At 34.9% G+C, this 22,992-nt stretch overlaps 1 protein-coding gene across 5 annotated transcripts in view; it reads right to left on the minus strand.

Annotated features, from left to right (window-relative positions):
* VPS13C (vacuolar protein sorting 13 homolog C) overlaps positions 1-22,992 on the minus strand; it is a 182,356-nt gene that overhangs the window by 132,576 nt on the left and 26,788 nt on the right. For 4 of the 5 annotated variants that reach the window (XR_012373649.1, XR_012373648.1, XM_073877118.1 and 1 more), the window contains exons 7-16: positions 21,026-21,091; positions 20,640-20,749; positions 18,328-18,387; positions 15,628-15,687; positions 14,732-14,812; positions 13,208-13,265; positions 11,616-11,743; positions 9,629-9,735; positions 8,669-8,840; positions 7,456-7,518 (exon numbers count right to left, since the gene is read on the minus strand). Coding sequence is in view for 3 of the 5 variants with exons in the window: in XM_073877118.1 (XP_073733219.1) it covers positions 7,456-7,518; positions 8,669-8,840; positions 9,629-9,735; positions 11,616-11,743; positions 13,208-13,265; positions 14,732-14,812; positions 15,628-15,687; positions 18,328-18,387; positions 20,640-20,749; positions 21,026-21,091 (905 nt within the window). In the remaining 2 variants the exon portion in view is untranslated. The remainder of the gene's footprint in view (positions 1-7,455; positions 7,519-8,668; positions 8,841-9,628; positions 9,736-11,615; positions 11,744-13,207; positions 13,266-14,731; positions 14,813-15,627; positions 15,688-18,327; positions 18,388-20,639; positions 20,750-21,025; positions 21,092-22,992) is intronic. The other variant, XM_025883534.2, reaches the window with a different exon arrangement.

Consider the following 22,992-nt stretch of genomic DNA (forward strand, 5'->3'; position numbering starts at 1 on the left):
GGCGGATTTGGTCGTGGACGTGGTCAGCCACCTCAGTAAAGTTGGAGATGTTTTGTGTTGAATAAATTTGTAGCCAGAAAAAAATTAAAAAAAAAAATCTTTTTAACTAAACCGGGGTGCCTGGATGGCTCAATGGGTAGAACATGTGACTCTTGATGTCAGGGTCATGAGTTTAAGCCCCACATTGGGCACAGAGATTACTTAAAACAAAAACTGTTGGGGCACCCTGGTGGCTCAGTTGGTTAAGCACTGGATCTTGATATCAGCCCAGGTCTTGCTCTCAGGGTTGTGAGTTCAAGCCCCACGCAGCGATCCACGCTGGGCATGGAGCCTACTTTTAAAAAGAGAATTCTAGGTTTAGTTAAAAGGTTTTTTAAACATTTTAAAAATTAAAAGAATTTTTTTTTAATTTTTTAAGTAGGCTCCACCCCCTGCGTGGAGCACACACAGCCTGGGGCCTGAACTCACAACCCTGAGAGCAAGATCCAACGGTTAACCAACTGAGCCACAGGGGGTGCCCCTAAACATGATTTTTAAAAGAGCAAGCACGAAATTTTTTTGTTACCATCTTTTTTACCAAACATAAAAAATTTACTTTTTGGTAATATACAACATACATTTTTAAACTTTAAGGGAAACATTTTTACTTTGAAAAATAAATTAAGTTAATCACTGAGGAATTTAAAAAATAATGTTGATAAGAGACATTAAGATAACGTAGTGACCAATGCAACATTCAACTTTCCCCCTCCCAAAGATCTATTTAAATCCCTAAAAAGTGTTATATGCAAACAAGGAATCATGGAACACTACATCAAAAACTAATTATGTACTATATGGTAACTAACATAACATAATAAAATAAAATAAAATTTTTCTAATATTTAAAAAGATAAAGCCACTATTAGCACTGTAATCTTTGTAAAGCTTTGTAAATCTTTGACCAGCATGTCACAGACTTTGAGGGATTTTAAAATAAACTGAAAAATTTAAAAAGACTTAATAAAGAGACAAGACAGAGTGAATTAATTAGAAAGCACACAAATAAAAATACTAATTTCAGTGATAATAACTATGAAGAAAATAGAGCAACAAAATAAAAAATACTGGGAAAAAAACTTTCCTATATGTTGACAATTATCACTTAAAAAATACATTTAAAAATGAGAGGTGATCTACAACTATACACACACAATGTACCAGCATCTAATCCTTGGTTTTAATATTATAATGTTGTCGGATATAACCATTAGGGGAAACTGAGGGGAGGGTACACAAGGATCTCTGTGAGTTATCTCGGCTTTACTGCCTATGAATCTATAATTATTTCAAAGTAAAATATATCTATATAAGACCAAAAATAAATTTTAAAATATATATGACCTAATATAAAGAGAGATACAGAATCGTTTCACGTTAATACCATCTCTGTTGTCTTCACTTCCTTTCCAGTTCAGCTAAGAGTATATGGCAAATAACTTCAGCCAATTCCTGCCTGTCTTTTAAATTCTGTGACCCTGTGGATTTTCCTTTACAATAAAAAAACTTCAGCCTTGGAGGAATCTAAGTATCTTTTCTTCATGTATATGCATCCCTTTGTCTATAGCATCCAATAATAAATCCTCTTTTGTCAATTTTTAAGCAACTGATAACTGGTATTAAGAACACCCGATTAGGGGCATCAGTTAAGTGTCCAACTCTTGCTTTCAGCTCAGGTCATGATCTCAGTGTCCTGAGACTGAGCCCCATGTTGGGCTCCACACTGGGCATGGAGCCTGCTTAAGAATCTGTCTCTCTCTCTCTCTCCCTCTGCCGCTCCCCCGCCCCGTCCCCCACTTGTACTCTTTCTCTTTCAAAAAAAAATTTTTAAAAAGAACATCCAATGGAAGTGAAGCAACTTAATTTAGGAAGGATTGAAATGATCTGTTCCTCTGGCATATCATTCCTTTAATTCATAGAAACAAGCCCCAGCAGTAGCTAATACCTTCTAAAATACTCATACACCCTGATCCAAAAACTGCACCTTGAGGAACTTGCCCTTAAGAAAACAAGAGATGTGGGGTGCCTGGGTGGCTGAGTCGTTAAGTATTTGCCTTCGGTTCAGGTCATGATCCCAGGGTCCTGGGATCGAGCCCCACTGCTTCTCCCTCTCCCCCTTCCCCCTGCTGTGTTCCCTCTCTCACTGTGTCTCTCTCTGTCAAATAAAAAAAAAAAAAAAAAGAGAGATGTTTGAGAAAGCATGTAGACAAGGCTGTTCATTGCAGTGTCATTTATAATTAAATATAACCAGTGGGAAATAGGGAAGCAAATTCTGATATATGCACAGAATGGAATACCAATTCAGCTATTTAAAATGTTGGATAAATTATTCTATTGGCATAAAAATGAAACACTAAGAAATTTTTAAAAGAAATAAAAAGCAAGTTATAAAACCTTTTCTTGACTCCACATTCCCCACCATTTACCACTCCATCTACCTGTTCTCCCCTTACATCCACTCTCTCTCACTCCTATCAAGTTTCTACCCACATTCTTCTATAAACATTGCTTTTTAAATGATTTCCTGATTGCTAAATCCAACAATGAACTTTCAGTTCCATGGTGACATAAGCCCTCTATAGCCCATCCTCCATGCTGATGACTAAAAATTCTGAAAATATAAAAATCATCTACAACAGGGGCGCCTGGGTGGCTCAGTTGGTTAAGCGTCTGCCTTCGGCTCAGGTCATGATCCCACGGTCCTGGGATCGAGTCCCTCATCAGGTTCCTTGCTCAGCGAGGAGTCTGCTTCTCCCTCAGCCTGCTGCTCCCCCTACTTGTGCTCTCTCTCTGACAAATAAACAGATAAAATCTTAAAAAAAAACCATCTACAACAGACTCTGAAAAGCAAAGTGGGCAAATGCAGGAAAGGAGTCAAAACTTGGAGAAGTGACCTTCACCAGAGTGAGTTTCCCATGTTTTTTTTTCCCCCACATGTTCTCCCTACCCTCTTACACCCCATAACTTTTCCCTCCTATTCTTGCCCTTGAGCAGTCTCCTTCCTTTTAGCTAACAGGCCTATGGCCTGTTTCTAACCAACAGAATATGGCAAAAGTGACGAGATGTATGTGATTATGTGCATGAAAACTGTACCAGCTGTCTTGCTGCAGTCTCTCTCTCCCTTTGAAAAACCAAGCTGCCATGTTGTGGGCTGTCTATGTCTGGAGGCCCATCTGGCAAGGAAATGAAATGAAATTTAAGAGCTAAGCACAGCCTCTGGCCAAAAGCCAGCAGGAAACTGTTGTTCTCCATCCCACAGGCACAAGGAGCTAAAATCTGCCAACAAAAGTAGATCCTTCATCAGTGACACTCCAGATGAAACCACAGTCCCAGTCAACATCTTGATGGTAATATTTTGAGACCTTAAGCAGAGAACTCATGTAAGCCATACCTGGACTTCTGACCCACAGAAACTCTGAGATAATAAATATGTATTGCTTTAAGCCACTGAGTTTATCATGCAGCTAGAGAAATCTACTTCACATGGCTGTACCCTGAGGCAGGCCTCAGTCATGGAGCATTGCAGAGGCACAAGCAGCTGAACCCCTGAAAGAAACTCCAGTCTGGCCAAGGAATGAGAAAAATGGAGTCTGTGAAAACCAGCGGGGATGAAGGAAATGCTAGAGGGAGAAGAGTCAGAGAATGGGTTATCTCTTAATTCTGTGTATGAACCTGCATGAATTTCAGTCTAATACAAGCTTCCCATGTATAAAAGTAACCTAAATGAAAGTAGCAAAGGTTTAGAGACCTGAACTTAAGATATGAACCCACCTGCACAAGTCTCCAACAAACTCCTGTATTACTCATGTGCAAAATGGACCTAAACCAACATACCAAAGGCAGAAAACATGGAATTGAGATTTGAACCATGATCCACAGAATGCAAAACATAACTAAAGATCAGAGCCTCACTAGGTTGTGTGCTAAGACAAAATAGCAACATTTTCCAGAAGATAAGAAGGACCCAGAGACTACATAATATTCACAATGCCTAGGATATAATCCAAGTTTACCTGACATGCAGTAAAAAAAAAAAAAAAAAAAAGGATATGTGGTCCATTTTTAAGGGAAAAGACAATTAACAGATGTCAACAGTCAGATTACCTATATGGTGAAACCAGCAGAAAACCAGTTATCTTTGTTCCATGATAGAAAGGGAAATACACTTGAAATTATTAAACAGATTGAATTTTCAGCAGAGAAACAGAAACTATAAAAAGGAACTCGATAGGAGTTTTTGACCTGAAAAACATTATCTGAAATAAAAACTAGGATGGGCTTGAAAATAAAATGGAGATGGAAAAGTATAAACTTGAAGGCTTATCAACAGAAATTATCCAATTTAAAGAACAGAGAGTAAAAAGACTGATGAAGAAAATGAAACAAAGCCTCAGGAACTTGTGGTATGTCAAAAGGTCTCAAGTTTAAGTATATACGCATATATACGTATGTATAGATGTACACATTTGTGTGTATGTGTATGAAATTGGAGTCCGAGAAGGAAAGAAGAAAGAAATCTAGACCAGAAATTATTTGAACACAGGTTTGAATTACATAGGTGCACTTACACATGGACTTTTTTCAATAAATATATGTATAGTACTGTCAATATATTTTCTCTTCCTTATGATTTTAATAACATTTTTTCACTAGCTTACTTTAAGAATATAGTATATAATACATATAACATAAAAGTATGTATTAATCAACTATTTAGAAGTACAGCTTCTGGTAAACAGTAGGCTGTTAGTGGTTAAGTTTTGGGGGAGTCTAAAGTTATATGCAGGTTTTTTACTATGCAGGGGCTCCCTAACCCCTACATTGTTCAAGGGTCAACTGTGTGTGGCGGGGGGGGTTACAAAATCAGAGTCCAAAAAAGAAAGAAGAAAGAAATTTGATCAAACATTATTTGAAGAGGGGTGCCTGGTTCAGTCAGTTAAGTGTCCAACTCTTGATTTCAGCTCAGGTCTTGATCTCAGGGTACTGAGTTCAAGACCAGTGTTGGGCTCCACGCTGGAAATGGAGCCTACTTAGAAAAAAATTATTTGAAAAAATAATGGCTGAAACACCCCATATTTTGGTAAATCTAATAGCCAATTTTCAGTCCCCAGCTCAGCTGACCAATCATGTATCTGTCACAGTTGATCACTCCCTCTTGCTTGCAATTCTTTCTTCACTTGACTAAGGATATTACATTCACAGAGCTTCCCAACTACACCTCTGGCAACTCTTCCATGGTCACCTTTGTTCTCATCTCTCTGACCTCTAACAGAATACTTTGGGTCTTTGGAACACTTCTCCAGCTACTCTAATTTCTTAGGTGATCTCATTCCATGTCATGGGTTTAAATACCATCTATGTACTGATCCCTCCCAAGTTTATATATCTAGCACAGATTTTTCTTCTAAGCCATACATTCATGTATCTAACAGCCTACGCCGTAGCTCCACATCATTGTCTAAAAGATAGCTAAAACTTAGTAAGTCCCAAACTGGATTCCTGATCTCTCCATCTCACCCAAGCTTGTTCTATCCAGACTTCCCCATCTCATTTCATGAAAATTGCACCTTTCCAACTGCAACAGGCCAAAATCTTTAAAGTCATTTCCAACTCCTCTCTCTTATAACCCATATCTAGTAAGTTGGGAAATATTAGCTCCATGTTCAAAAAACATCCAGAATATGACCCTTTCTCATCACCTCCATTGCAACTACTCTCAGCCAAGCTACCATTATTTCTACCTCAAATATTTTAGTAGCATCCTAACTGATCTCCCTCTTTTCACCCTTGTTCTCCCTCTTAGAGTCTGTTTTCAAAAGAGCAGCCAGAGTGCATTTTAAAACTTAAGTGGATTATATCATTCCATTCTCAAAATGGCTTCCCAAAATCAGAGTAAAAGCCAAATTCACATAATTATAAGACCCTACAATCTGGCACCCTTCCCAACTCCCACAAGCACCCCTCCCACTCCTCCACTATGTTACTGCTCTGACCTCATTAACCACCACTCTCTTCTCTCACCACTCTGTTAGTTCTGTGAATGAACCAGATATGCCCCCATCTCAAAACCTTTCAACTTGCTATATTCTTTCTGCCTGGTACATTTTTCCCTCAGATAGTTTTCTGGTGACTCCCTCACCTTCTTTAGGTGTTTGCTCAAATGTTTCCTTCTTCGTGAGGCTTTCCCTGAATCCAATTTAAAACTGCAATCCTCACCATCCTCAATGCTAACCAGTGACATATTCCTTCTCTATATTCCTTTCTACTTTATTTTTATTTATGTTTTTCTTATCCTTTCTACTAGAATGTAAATAAGGAATTTTTGTCTGTTTGTTCACTTCCGTTTGCTAATGCAAACGATGATGATGATGATGAAGAAAATCACTTATTTAGTAATTATTATGTACCAGGTACTCAATAGTCTAAGTGTTTTACATGGATCATCATGCCCTCCTCACAGTAACCCTATGATGTTGGTACTATGAATCAATCCTATTATACAAATGAGGAAACTGAGAAACAGAGAGATTAAATAGCCAGCCCAAGATCACACAAGTAGGCAAAGTTGATTCCAGAGTCCACACTCTTCACCATCATGCTAGTAAAATAGGCACTCAATGAGTACTTCCTAAGTAAATGAATGAACAGGTATGTGCTTTAACCCCATTTAAAAACATGAGCATGTGTTTGAATATCTATGAATATACAAAAGACTAAAAGAACATACAAAAAAGTATTAACAGTAGGTATCTTTAGTGTGAGATAATAGGTGTTTCTATTTTCTTTCTTTGTGTATCTCTCTTTCCTAACTTTTCTATCGTGAGTTGTACTGCACTTGTAACTGATTTTTTTAATTACCAAAAAAGTCTTGTTACAGAATAACAGGATTGACATGGAACAATGTGGACAAGGTAGGATATGCCAAGTGGCATAAATCAGCAAAAATTATGAAATATAAACTGATTCCAGTTATGGGAAAAAAGAAGAGAACGGAGAGAGGAGGAAGGGAAAGAGGAAGGAAGAGAAGGAAAAGGAAGCAAAGAAAAAGTGAAAGGATGGGGGATAAAAAGCAAGTATCAGTTGGTACATATGCATGGGAGAAAAACTGGAAGACCGTATATCAAAATGTTAAGCGCAGCATTCTATGTTGCTACGATTACAGACAACTTTTATTTACTTTCTTTTTTGGGGGAGGTTCAGATTTTTTATAAAATTAAAAATTTTTTCCCTTCCATATTAGTGGGTTTTCTTTCCCTGATGTTCCAAGTTTTCTCCTGAGACTAAATGAAGGCATGGAAAATCAACCTTTATTGTTACTTGAACAACTCCCATGAAGCTTAAGATTTTTTGATCTCAAGTTTAAAGGAGTAGTATTAACATGCTTAAAACATAAAATCAGCTCATAAAAATAATTACCTCAACTTGTGCTTGTTGCCTTGCTAAAATTATGTTAAAAACATCTAGAGTCTTCTCCAAATCCTATAAAACAAAGAGATACTTGTAAACAAGAAAAATGGCATTAGATTAAAAAATATTTTATTCTAGAATTTCTAGGCTGATCCAGTCCATAAACAAACAGTAACTGTGATCTAATGAAAGGATAAGTATAAATTTGAATGTACACTTGGCTTTTATACTTTTAGTTTTTGCAATAAGGGAAATAAGTTTTCTAAGAAAGCAAATCCTCAATAAATACAATATAAAAATAAGAATTTAATGACACCATTATAGAAACAAGAATATTGAAGAGGGGGCCTTGTTTTAGGTATTATCCTTATGGTTCATACTGACTCACTCTTTTTCATACTATTTTATAACCACTGTACTAAAGGCACCATTATAAAACACAGAATTTAAAAATGCAAAATTCTACAAATCAACAACTAAGTTAAAGTAGAAACTGATCTGGGGAATTTATATAAAAATATGTAAGAATCTAACATGTATTGGGTGACCTGTGTATGAGGTAATTTATCTGCTATTTCATGCAATTCTCACAACTCTGTAAAACAGATACTGTTTCCATTTTATACATGAGAACATTAGACCTGAGATGCTGAGAAACTTGATGCTTTTTCTAATATATAATATTAGTGATTCTCATATATTTCAGAATAATAGGAATGCAATTAATTCTTTATATTATGAATTTGTGGCAGAAATGATTATATAATCAAGACCAGATGACATTAAGCAACTTATATATTGTGTGGTATTTTTCTATATTTCAAAAGGGGTTCCTATTTTGAGGAATAAGAGCTGTTTTTTATATATAATACTTTGAGCTCGTAAAAAAAGCCACTAACAAAATTAATAACAGACATCTAGCTAATAATAAACATATATATGAATAGCTCTGATATTGATTTTCAAAATATTATTATAAAAACCAACACATTTCTCCAAATAGTTACTAGTATTTTACTTTTATCTGATATTAGGATGGGAGGGAAAGATTTGTTTAAAGAAAAAACTGAAAAAAAAAAAACTCTGTATTTTCCCATAAATTATCTCAAAAAGAGATCAGTTCTATTCTTTCTAAAATTATGTTTTAATTCAAATTAAATTTAGGAAAACTTAAAGGATGACTTAACAAAGAATAGTTTTCACCAACATATAGGAGATATACCTGAATTTGTTTCTGTATTTCTTCTGGGACTTTAGTCAGGGTTAGCTTGCTTTTGTAGGCACTTTTATAACACTTGAGCAACTCCCTGTGTTTTTTTATGTTACTCCATGACCACATCTGTGTATACCTTCTTATATGAACTTCAAGAACAGAATCAATTGCATATTTCCACCTGCAAATCAAATTTTGTTAATGCACATTTGAATACAAAGGTTTAAGAAGCAGCAGGAAAATGGCTTTTACTTTTTAGATCTACACTGTTACATTTCTTGTTCTTATTAACTGTTCTCCTGTAAGAGCCCAGTAATTAGGATTTCAATTCATTCCCCAGTACAATTCTCTGACTTAAACAGATTACAAAATGAGCAAATTACTCCAGTAAGAGGGTATGTCAAAGCAAAATAAAAAAGACACAAAATGACATGTTATGCAAAATTAATACTATCCCAATATGGTTTTAACATTGAGCCCATGTGGTGACTAAAGGGTACTAAGACCAAAAAATGATTAAAGTCTTAATGCTAAGTTGAGAATTCAGGAAAAAGCAAGATCACAAGAGAATGTGTTTATAAAAAAGTAACAAAGACCTAATACAAAAGATATCCCTCTCATGTCTATAAAGGAAAAAAAAAAGGGCGCCTGAGTGGCTCAGTTGGTTAAGCAACTGCCTTCGGCTCAGGTCATGATCCTGGAGTCCCTGGATCAAGTTCCGCATCGGGCTCCCTGCTCGGCAGGGAGTCTGCTTCTCCCTCTGACCCTCCCCCTTCTCATGTGCACTCTCTCTCTCTCTCTCTCTCTCTCTCTCTGTCTCTCTCTCTGTCTCAAATAAATAAATAAAATCTTTAAAAAAAAAAAAGAAAGAAAAAAAAAGTGGCTTCATTACATGGCTTTAAAGGTCTCCTAAATCTGAGAGTTCCTAACTATATATTTCTCATTAAAAAAAAAAAGATTCTAACTTACCATCTTCGACCATTGGTATGAAGTGGTAAATAAGGCTTGTATTTCCTGTAAGGGGCATTTCTAACCATATAATCCACTGATTCCAAAAGGTCAATCATACTTAAGTACTATTAAAACAAAAATACAGTTATATTTATTATATTGCACACACATGGGTAAACACGAAATTTTGTTATATTTTCAGTCTAGTAGAATTCTAACTTCCATGCACAATGAATATCATGGTTGCCTGTTAATATTATATTTCATCAAATTTAAGACGCCATCAATTACAAGTTGTAACATAATTTTTAAGTTCTACTACAAAAAGAAAAAAAAGTGCTGCCAAATAAACTGTCATACCATCAATAATAATATACATCCTATTTTCAAATGTTACAGTGTGCAATAAATGAACATCTTAGAAACAACAAAATACACTATCTGTAACTAGTGACTGGAACACGGTTGTTCCTAAAACTACATAGTTTCCACTGGACCATCATTTCAACATATGAACTGATTTGCAAACTGCTCCAGAAAATCATTACATAACCAAAGCAAGATAAAGCTATTTAATTGCCCATCTTACCATCAAGTATAACTCTGCATGTACCTGGTAAATAGCTCAAACTGAGGGAAACACACACACACACACACACACACACACACACACACACACACACACACAGGACTGTAGATAAGATAAAGAAAGGGGCAAATCTAGCTTCTTCCTTTTGGTTTTTCTTAATGCACTTCTACCTAATGGTTACCATGTGGCTATTCACCACTTAAAATATGGGTAGTCTGAACTTAAATGTATTTTAAGTTTAAAATATACCCCAGATTTCAAAGACTCTGGAAAAAGAAAAGGATGTAAAATATCTTAACAATTTTTTACATTGATTACATACTAAAATGATAATATTTTGGGAACGTTAGCTTACATAAAATGTTATTTTATTAATTAATTTCATCTTTTCTTTTTACTTTGCTAATGTAGCTACTAGAAAATTTAAAATTACATATACAACCGGCATTATAGTAGTCCCCCCTAATCCACAGGGAATATGTTCTAAGACCCCCAGTGGATGCCTGAAACCATGGATAGTACTGAACCCTACATATGATATGTTTTTCCTATACATATATACTGATGATAAAGCTTAATTTATAAACTAGGCACAGTAAGAGATTAACAACAACTAGTAATAAAATAAAACTATTCTAACAATATACTGTAATAAAAGTTATGTGAATGTGGTGTGTGTTTCTCTCTCAAAATATCCTATTGTACTGCACTCACCCTTCTTCTTGTGATAAAATGCCTAACAGTGAAATGAAGTGAGGTGAATGATGTAGGCACTGTGACATAGTGTTAGGCCACTACTGATTTCTGACCATACATCAGAAGGAAGATCATTTGCTTCCAGACCACAGTTGACCCATGTAACCAAAACCAAGGAAAAGGAAACCATCGAGAAGGGGAACTACTGTATATTTTTATTGGACTGCACTGAGCTAAAAGCTCATTTAGCTAAATCCCTTGTCCTCCTTTTAGTTCCAGTTCTCCAGGTCAGTTAGCCAAACTCTTGGGGCATATACTCAAAATGAGAAACAAATGGTGAAGGAAAAAAGCTGCCAACATAGTTGGTCTAAAAATTAAGTAGACAATATTTAATATAAAAGTCTTTATTAAAATCTGAGGAAGAAAAAAACACATTAAAATCTTCCATCAATTGGGAATTAAGTGGAAATAATGTCATTTGCTATAATTTGGTAAGATTCTCCACCAAAAAGGAAAAGACCAGATAAAATGAAGGAATTTATTTCTTAAATTTGGTACTTATTTTCTTAAAAAATATATACATATACATATATAGAGAGAGAGGGAGAAATAGAAGTATAAAAAGAACCACTAGAGCACTGGAGAAGGAATAATCACAAAGGACAAAAGCAGCTGAGATTCAAAGCTAATCAAAACTAGAAATGACCACCTGAATCTTACCTGAGGTTTGGTCAATTCAATGGCAATATTCTGTACTTCTATGTTCCAATCAAGTTTGGGTGTTTTGAGCTCTGTTTCCGCATAAGGATTCATGTAGAGCTTTGCAGAAGCTGATATTGGCTGGAAAACTTACATCACATGGGAAGACATAAGATATGTTTATATGCCCTTACATATGAACAACTGTAAATAATTATGAGAACACTGTTACTCTGAAAGTATAGAAAAATCATCAAAAATGTGCAAAAAATGTAAAAAATCACTACCAAAAAATGTGCAAGCATCTACTTATTTACATAATACCAATTGCAAGTTAAAGTGGAATCTCCAACGAGGAAATTGGAGTCCTATGCCTCTAAGTAAAAATGTACAAGAGTAATAGACAATCTACTCTTAGTTATTATTCAGTCTGTGTAAAATTAGGCTTCTCTTCCTTACTACATTTAATGATTTTATTATTCATTAAAAATACTAACACAAGGTAGGAAACAAAATTTGATTAATCTGTCTTATTTAATCACTGGCAGAACTTAGGAACAGAATCACAAATTCATATTACCAAGAAAAAAATGCTTACTACTTCACAATTTTCAAAATGATCATTACATACATTATCTTAGAATCAAGTCAGAAAATATTCTTGAAGTTAAGAACTAGCATGAAAAGGTGTTATTAGGGAAGGTGACAGAGAAAAGTAATATAATAAATTTCACTGTGAATAGCATTAAAATTAGATAAATTGTGATATCTTACATTATTTACAATTGCATAAGATTGTATAAAAATTTTAACTTATTTAGAGGTTTTTATAAGTGGAGGATACCACTTATAAATGAAGTCGTAGATTTTTCTGAACTAGTTCTTTCACAAATGAAAATAAACACTTTCACCTGAAAACATCACTAAATAGATGAACATAAAGAGAAAGTGCCAACTCATATAATGGCAGTCAGCTATAAAAGAATATGAAGAAAACAACAGTGAACCAGAGTAATATGGAATATGGAAGAAGATGGGCATGAAAGCTGAAATAAACATAAAGGGGTATACCCAATTAAAAAAAAATAGCCTCTTTGGAATGAAACTAAAATGGAGAAAACAGATGGCATAAATAAATAGTCTGCTTTGTGAGCAGTCTATTTAAAAAAGAAGTAAAGGTGAGGATGCCAAGAATTAGAAAAGCCACTTGGAAAAATCTCTAGACTGGTTGCTTTGTCATAACACCGTAATAGTGACATGGCAAGGTTGACATGGATACCAAGATCTCAGAGATTTAGTTATTAAACAAAGAAAAGAAAACCTAATTCCTAAAACAAAGGAGATAACAAGAAGGAAACATGAAGGCCAAGGGTGTTCAGCTGTTAGGAGTAAACTACAGTCCTCCTGCTCTCTTCTCTCTTAACTCTCCAGTGGTGTATGAGTCATAACCTATTCCTAAGCAATTTGTTATAAGCCAAATATACTGCATTATAAAACTAAAATATAAAATCCTTTCTATTTGTCAAAGTAACTTTACCAGAAAAAGTATATTAAGACAGAGTATTTAATCCTATGCTTCCTATTACATGAAGTAAACTTTCACCCTTACTTACTATATTGATGATTTGCAGGTATATTGTTACTTGTAAGAATTTCACTTTTCAGCTGATCCTAAACAAAAATTTGAAGATGAGAATGAAAAAAATGCACACATATTCAGCTACACACATGGTTCTTAAATCAATATCTTTATTCTCTTCTTTGTAATTAGTAGTCCATAAGAAAAATACAGTGAGAATTACTTATGGATATATTTCTTTAGAATATAGAAGTAGATCATTTTTAAAAATTCTAAAAATATAATACATTGTGTTCCCCTCTGACTTAAAACAAAAACAAAAATGAGCACTTGGGTGGCTCAGTTGGTTAAGTGGCCAACTCTTGATTTTGGCTCACGTCATGAATCTTGGGGTCAGGCTCTGGGCTCAGCGGGAAGTCTGCTTTCAGGATTCTCTCTCCCTCTGGCCCTCCCCCCACTCACTCGTGTGAGCTCTCTTCCCCTCTCTCTCAAATACATAAGTAAATCTTGAAAAATAAAAAACAACTAAACACCCATGAATTAGGATCTCAAACACCTTCTAGACAAAGGCAAATTATTTGTTACAATATCTTTCTGAGTAATAAGAGATAGAAGCTTAGAATTAATTCAAGTTCAGAACAATTCAACTCTTCTTCCTTTTTCCTCTAAGTTACCTAAAAATGACTAAGACTAACTTAGCACACTGAAGTTTTGAATTAACCTTTCACTGCTGAGGAAATCATCATCACAAATGCGTAAAACATTTGCTAAGGTCAACTATACTTCAATTTAAAAGAAAATTTGCTAAGGATATATTCTTTAGGTCTGAAAAGTACCCTCTTTCTTTACAATACTCTTTAAGTAATCATTCTTTTATGAAACACAATGTAATGCCATCAAAATGAGAGTGTTAAAAAACCATAAATGCAGTTTTAATTTAATAGTATAGGTTATTATCTCACTATGTAGTGAGTGATTTCACAAAGATCTTCAAAAACATAAGTGCTTTTTAAAAAGAGTGGATTCTGGGGCACCTGGGGGTGGCTCAGTCAATTAAGCGTCTGCCTTCCTCTGCCTTCAGCTCATCCCTCTATCTCTGGTACTCCTCCCTGCTCGTGCTCGTGCTCTCACACTCTCTCTTAAATGAATAAATAAAAAATCTTAAAAAAAATTTTTTTTAATAAAAAGGAGTGGCGGGGTGCCTGGGTGACTCAGTCGTTAAGCATCTGCCTTCAGCTCAGGTCATGATCCCAGGGTCCTGGAATCCAGCCCCGCATGGGGCTCCCTGCTCAGTGGGGAGTCTGCTTCTCCCTCTCCCACTCCCCCTACTTGTGTTCCCTCTCTCGCTGTCTCTCTCTGTCAAAATAAATAAATAAAATCTTTAATAAATACATACATACATACATAAAAAGGAGTGGATTCCAAAAACTGTTTCACAATTCTGATTTGGTTAAATACAACTTAAACAAAAGACTATACCCTGTCCTCATTAAAGACCTCTTAAGTTAAAAAAATTTAGGGAGTGGAGTTAGCTCTTCCAGGTAGAAACTGAAATTACCAAGATCTGTTCCTTTGATCCCTGGTAAGACATGTTGCAGTTTACATTCCAGTAGGCACTAAGACTATCAAGTCGTATAAGCTGTAAAAGAAAAATGAAAGAGGTCAAGCAACTAACACATGAAAATTAAGAATCAGTATTAAAAGATTATTCTCATGTTCACCCTAGAATTATCCAATTGCCATTTTGAACTTTTAAGGAAAAAAATAAAGCAAAAATGGGGAAAATACACACACGTTATTCATAGACTTTATTAATCGTAGCATTTGGTAAACTGTGTTTCCAGCACCACTCTTTCCAAGGAGATTCATTCATTCAATTATCAAATATTAACTGAGAATTTACTCTTTAACAGACTTGTACATGTTTTGCTGAATAAGAAAGACATGGTTCCTCCGGTGGAGATGAATGACTGTTTAGGAGGAGGGGTGAGGGGGGAGGATTCTAGAACAGCAAGGGGGGGAAAGCAACATACTAGAAACCCCTCTTGAAAATTCACAATGCTTATTAGCATATTTAAAGTACTGTGAAGTCCTGTGGTTTAAAACAAAGTGAAACATACAGTTTAACTATGTACAGCTTAGTACTTTAGTCAGTAATCTTGACCAGAGAATATTTTTTTCTACAAAGCTAACATCTCAATTTCCTAATGCTCCATAAAATACAATTGGGGAAATATTAATTTTATCTGATTTCTTTTGCTAGGTGAAGAACCTAAACCTCAGAAAAGGTAAGTGATTACAGAAGGTCACATAGTAAGTAGCAGAGCCAAAACCAGACCTTACAATTTTAACTCATACTCCAGTGGCACATTGGGCTCCATCAAGGTTTCAAAAAACTACATTAAGTGTTTGTACCTAGAAAAATAACAAGAAATTCTTAATCCAGTCTAATACCTTGTATATAATTTTTTCTGCTTCATTTAATATGCATGGAGTCCAGTGTTCATTTGCAGTCTAAAAGAAAAAAATAACTGTGAAACAAAGTATATATATCATAAAACAGTACTCTAATATTTATAAACTGTAACAAAATAACTTAGATAAAAGAAAAGACATCTAGCTAACCATGGCTACTGTGAGCTGTTTCCTTACATATCTATAGGACAAACTCAAAGAAACCGTGAAAATAGAATTGAGGAGGTTCTAATTTAACTGAGTTCATTCGTCCAGAAAATAACTGCTGATTTAATTTGTGTCTGTGTGGAAGGAACTGGGTATGAATAAAAAGAAAGAGAGCTAGCCTATAAGATAGTGAAGGTCCACATTCTTTTAAAAAAAGTCAAATAAATAATTATTGCAACGAAAACCACAAGAATATGGAAATAACAGCATGACCATGTTTCTAGAAAGTCAGCATGATCAACAATGTCAAATCAGATAAACTAAAATTAGTTTATTGAGCAGCCAGGACGCTACTAACGGACTTAAGAAAAATTTCAGAGAAGTAGCAGAGTAACAGAGGTGGGGAAACAAAGATAGTAAAGGCAGAGAATTCTCTCAAAAAGTTCAGTTAGAAAGAAAAGATAGAGAAGGCAGCAGTTAGATGGGACCTAGGTAGAGTGGGAGAAGGTTCAGGAGGGCCTTTTCAATTTTGTTGTCAAAGACAGACTTGAATGTGTTTAAATTTAGCTTACAGGAAGGAGTGGGAGGAGGGAAAAGTGGGAGGGAAGGGAGTTGAGGATGCAGGAAAGAGAAGGAAAGTGATGGAAAGAAAGAATGAAGGGAGGAAAAGAGGCAGAGAGAAAGGGAGGAAAAAAGGCTCCCAGGACACGGAGAGGATGGGATCCAGATCAGAGGTGGGAAGATTACCCTAGAGAGAAGAGTTAGATTATAATTGGAAAGATGTAAAAAAGGAATGATATGGATACAGAAAGAGGTAAGTCTGGGGTTACTGTTGTTATTATAGTCAATGTAGTAGCTGAAGCAGGAAATAACTGAGCCACACATGTGCCAAATGCTTTACACAAACCATCTCATTTAATCATCGCAAAAATTCTAAAATAAAGGTACTACTTTATCAGTGAAAGAATGAAGGTTAGACAGAAGATCACCATGGTAACCAGTATAATAATATGTTACAGGTGCTATAATAAAATATAATGGGGAGCATAAAAGAAAGAATAATAAATTCTAAGAGGAAAGTGAAGAAGGAATGAGAAAGACAAGGTAATATCTAACATAAGAATTAAAACCTGAACAGAATCACCAGGGAGACAAAGGGAAGAAAGTAATACAGGGCAAAGAAAACAGTATGAAGAGTCTGAGAAAAGATACAGAGAATCAAACAACAATACACACTAAGGAAACTACACATCGTTTGTATGCACTAGGATGCCTCTATCAGTCAATGAGAGGTACATAACTATTTTGTAATTTTTTATTTTGTTGGCTAGAAGCTCAACATAAAATATTGTGCTCATTTATGGCTAATATTGTTAGTCTGGTTTTTCTGGAGGAATTGTCTCTAGTTTCTGTTATTGTATTATTTCTTTTTTATCAAAAGCCACTTAAAATTCATTTTGGAAAGAAGCAGAGGATAAACAGTATAATAAACACTAGCTTCCCTGACTCCCTTAACTTTGTTTCTCCAGGGTTTGTTTTTTTTTTTCCAATGTTCCTTCTTCGGTCTTCAATCTGATGGATATCTCTACTTATCTGTATGGAAATATCATTCTGAAGGCCTCTATGTAACCATGTCCTTTTTCTGTTCCTCTGGAACTCTACTTCTCTTTCATTTCTCTTCCTCTTCTTTCCCTACTAAGGCCCTCTCTATATAACTATCATTAAGACAAACACATACCCAGCATGATTTACTGTTCACTGTCCTTAACTTCAAAACATTTTCCTACCACTTAGTTGTCCACAGAAAATAGAGGGGGAAATGTCCAACCTAAATGTACACACTATCTATCCTTAAAGATCTTTAGGAGAAAAACCAAACTACATAATAAAATACATAACCAAAATAAATGACCTTATATACATTTCAATGTAATACATACACACACACACACACACACACACACACGTACATATACACATTTACAAGCTATTTGGAAATTCTATCTGCCTATACCAAGAATGAGAACATGATCTATAAAAATTTACCTTTCCCTATTTTCCCTACAGCTTTTAATTCTTTAAAAACATTTGATATTGGTATTTTGATATTTCTTAAGTTCCAAGACAAATCAAAATAATTAGAGAATGTAATAACAGCATCACTATAAATTCTAAATTTCTAGAAAAACTGTAAAAAAATTGTACATAAAAATAAAATAGCGGGCACCTGGGTGGCTCAGTTGGTTAAGCGACTGCCTTAGGCTCAGACCATGATCCTGGAGTCCCTGGATCGAGTCCCGCATCGGGCTCCCTGCTAGGCAGGGAGTCTGCTTCTCCCTCTGACCCTCCCCCCATCTCATGTGCTTTCTCTCTCTCTCTCTCTCAAATAAATAAATAAAAATCTTTTAAAAAAATAAATAAAAAATAAAATAAAATAGCTATTTGTATCGATAGTTGATTTTAGGCAATTCACCCTGTGACTTGGAAATATTTTACAGGTTTCATAAAAATTGCAAATAAGGCCAACATTACCAATAGACTAAGTTCTCCCAGTGTGACACCAAATGAAAGAGGCTGCTGTGGATCAGTGACCTAGCAAAAAAGAAAAGGTGACACTAAAATACACTGATGGTGAGAGAAAATCCATGTTCCACTCTGTACAATGGGCAACACAGGGCAATTAGTTTACAAGTCACACAACCCACATGGATTTGTGGGGAAAAAAAGAGGAGAAAAGGCGAATAACAAGGCTAGGATTATCCGTATTTTGTAGGCAGGACCCTGAAATGACATTTCCCCAGTGGAACTCTTTTCTTATGAAGTGAACTCTTTTCTCACTAACTAGATTCTTGTTTAAATAGAGAAAAAGAAACGGTTTTCTTTATGTCTATCATTAAAGATGTTCTTCCTATAGATAAATAAAACAAGATGTCACAGATAACACTGCAACTAAATTACTTTTCAAACATTTACAATTTTCACACTTAGAAATGTGAACTGTCTCCTATTTAAGTCTTTAATACCCTTAACTTTTCAAAAATACTTTGTTAGGAAATGCCCAAGATTCTTAACATTTAATATCCTCAGTCTCTTAACCTATAAAACTTTTGTTCTATTCCTGATCTTCGATTCCTAAGTTATATTGATACACCATGGTTACAGGGCACCACAATGTACACAATGTCATTGCTGTAGACGCCATAAGGATGTCCAAGTCTTACACAGTTTTTTTGGACCATGACAGAAACCAGGGAAACTCAAGAGAGAGGGAAAAAACATCATGTTCTAAATCATCCAGAGTACAGTTACACAGACTCCAGAGCATAGTCACATAGACCCCTGTCAGATGTAGGAAAAAATGCATGCTCTGGAATACCTGGAAAAACACAAATAGCACTGTGAGCTCAGTTTTTAATATCCTCCTTTACTCTCACACTCAACTTTTTATACCCACAGACAACTAGCTCAAGATAACTTGCACCGATTTCAGAAGGAAATTTACTCACACACAAGCTCACGTGCTAAGGCACTACCCACCATTACTACCATTCAGTGAACATCTTCGTGATAAATTATTACACTTTCCCCACCCCCCACTTCCTAAACTCTATTTTTCATTATCCTACGTACAATAATTAAGGTAATCACGTTGAAAAAGGAATGATACAAGAAAGATCCCTCTGCACTTTTTACTTCTTTCCTTTTAGATTATTTTAATATATTTTGTCAATGATACCAACTTAATTGAGGTACTTAGCCCATTCCTGTGCCTCTCTGTATTTTTTTATTAAAGAGAGAGAAATGATGTACCTTTCTAATTGTACTTGCTCAGTAAAAAGCTTAGTTTAAGTTCAAACTGAGGTACTCATTCATCAATATGCCATTAGTTTTAAGAATAATTCTTTCACTTCCATGATGTGTTGAGTTGATTTATTTTGCTAAGTTTGTTTAAACAGGGCATTGATGAGTTAGGTTTTTTGACATTTATTTGTTGACAAAGTTCAGCTTAATAACTACATAAAACCAAAAGGTAAAGTCAATATAAGATGGAGATAGTATATCTTAAAAAACTACAAATGTGTCTCACTGAAATTTAAGTTCTATGAGGAACTTATCAGGGAAAGAAAATAAACTCTATGTATGTCAGTATGGCTTTAATTAAATCCAAATTTTAGAAAAGATGGAATAATATTTCCATCATCTTAGGTAAATGAAAAATTTCAAGGTTATTTTACATATTTTTTAAAACTTTAAAACAAAGAAATGTATATTTAGTTTAGCTAAAATTAATCAGCAGTTTTTTAATCAACTAACGTTAAACTCTGGTTATAAGTGAAGTATGGTTTCTAAATACACTTTTGCACATGTATGTAAGCTGTGCATGTTCAATCCAATCTGAAGGAATGTAAAGAGAATGAGACTAGCAGTCTACTGACCTGGGGTTTAGTCCCCTCTCTACCAACTACCACTGTAATTGACTGTTTCCATCACCACTTGGAACTAATATTTTTGTCAGTATAGTTCCTTAAAGTTATAATAGTATACATCTTATAGCATTAAAATTCAAAATAAATAACAGAGGACAACTGGAAAATCTGTCATATTACCTTTAGAAAGGAACATATGGTGGTTTTACATTTATATATAAATACCTGGCGAAAAAGGTGTAACACAGGATAGAAGACATGGTAGTGTATTCATCAGAAAACAATAACAACAACAATAAAAAAAAACCTTGGATTTAAAATCTAGTACAGGTAACTCATATCTAGACAAATCAATACTATTATCATAAAATACACATTTAATTACTAACTTAAACTAAATAAATTGAAATTACTTACATCATCTTCATATTTAATGTGAATATCTGTGATTTTTACTTGCACATTTTTAATTACTTGGGTTGCCAACTTTTCCAAAAACGTATCCTTTCTGGCTTCTTTTGGCTTATCTATAAAAAATAGAAAAATACAAGGTCAAGAGTTGAAATTCTCACATACTTCATAATCAAATGACCAAAGGATAGCTAAGGCACTACTCAATAGAAAGGACAGCCTATTCTGGTGTCCTTGTTTTATTTTAGATTTATTTTATTTTAATATGCATTTCCAACTTAAAGCTTATTTTTGAAGTTACATTGTATCTAACATTCATTTTACCTTTGAAGACAGAAATCAAGTGGCGATGTGTATAAATAACACATGGCAGAAAAACTACTTTTACCTACCTTTTGAGCGATCAAGACCTTTAAAAGGTTTCTTAAAATGTTTTTTGTGCTTTTTACGTTTACGTCCTTCTCAGTGGAAGCATTTTAGTGAGAAAAGGATAAAATTCAAGTTAGCAGACTAGAGGACAGAAAAGAAAACAAGAGAATTCTTCCTGACAGCAAATTTTGGTACAATTCACTTTACTTTATTCTAAACTGACCTCTGCTATTTCAATACAAACAGAAATTCACAAACCTTCTTTAGAATAATCTCCTTTAATTTAGCAAATAACTTGACAAATACAATTATACAAAAGTTGGGCAAAATATCCATATGCAAAGCCCTTCATAATATTTATGACTTTTCACAATACAAAGTTTAATTTTAATTTCAATGTTATCAAAATATTGGAAATGTAATAATGACAATATAAAACTTTCAGGGAAAGGTTTTTGTAAGTATATGGTAGGGACACAGGAACACAAATGAAATGAATGGGCAGGCTGCCGACAGATGACTTCCTCTGGATGATACACCTCACACACAAAATCTTTTATGAGTTAAGGATACAAAGAACACCAAAAGGGCAAAAAATGTACACTGAACTGTACTGGAAATTGGCTTAATAATTAATTCCTTTAAAACCTCATCCTCTTTTATTTGGCACTACCTCACTTTCACGGCACTAAACAATACCCATCTTACCCAAGTTACAAACCTTTACATTTAACTTCCTACTAGACGTCATCTCTAGCCTGCACACCAGGTGGTCTCTGTATGGTTTCCCCTGCCTCCAGTCTCCACTTTACCTCCTACTAAATATCCTTCTGTAGTGCCACCAGACTGATACCTTCTAAAATACCATTCACAGCCTGTTAATCCCCTGCTTGAAATTCTTTTAAAGGCTCTCTGCAGCCTGGCAGATAAAATGAAAAAGTGTTTGCATGACACAAAGGTCTTTTCATGACCTAACCCCTAACTCCCTGTACTGTTCTATCTCCTCTACTCATCTTTGCACTGGACACTTCAGAAACACTATCCATAATTTCCACAACAAGCCTAACTTTCTAATGGCTAAGGCTTCTCTCTCTATATATAGATCATTCTCTGAACTTCAGCTGCCTTCCCTGAAGTTCTTCACCAGGCAAATTCCTAGGAGGCTCCCAAATCTCAGGTCTGCAAGGGCCTGTCTGAAGCTTTCTTCAACTATTTCAAGCAGCTCCAGGGCCATCTACCTCTGCGCTTTATATAGACTTCCACTAAGCAGTGATTATACTGAAACTGAAATGTTTGTACAACTGTCTTGTCACCAGGCAGGAGGCTTCATTAGGACAAGAATTATCCAGTATCTGGGCACAAAGCACATGATATGCATCTGTTCAAATGAATCAAAAAATCCACATCTGAACATTATAATAAAATATGTAAGTTCAGTTCATGTTATATATACAGTATTTGATAGAATATACATAAAATTTGGCTTGAAATTTTAAAATTGTTCTCCCTTGTTATTTTAATGCGAATTGTCCTGCCACTATAAAAACTAAGAACCAAACACTGGATTTCAAGAATAAAACCCTGAGTTTCAAGAAGAAAATATTTAATAAATACATAAAGAATCTGGACTTTGCTATTACCAGTATTTCTTGCCATAATGATGGTCTTTTTCACTCATAAATTAAACATTTAGAGAAAGACTGAGTTTTCAAAGAAGTATCACTTGAAAAGAAACAAGAAAGCCAGAGTAGCCCTGAAAACCATCTAGTTGGCTAGAACGGCTTTCAGAAACAGGTTCAGCTGCCTGGGTTTAGATTGTACCATAACTCACTCTTCTTACCTGACCTTCTATTATCTTTCTGGCTTCACAACTGTTTTAGCCCCTTGTTCCATCTTCGATCTCAATGTTACATGTACCATGTTTTAAAAATAGTTTCAAAATCTGACTGCCACACAGTTCTTTAGAGAAAGTTTCTATTTAACCTGATGA

Source organism: Callorhinus ursinus, unplaced genomic scaffold (genome assembly GCF_003265705.2).
Source record: "Callorhinus ursinus isolate GAN/ISIS: 27379988/994484 unplaced genomic scaffold, GSC_fseal_2.0 scaffold25, whole genome shotgun sequence".
Taxonomy (NCBI): Eukaryota; Metazoa; Chordata; class Mammalia; order Carnivora; family Otariidae; genus Callorhinus; species Callorhinus ursinus.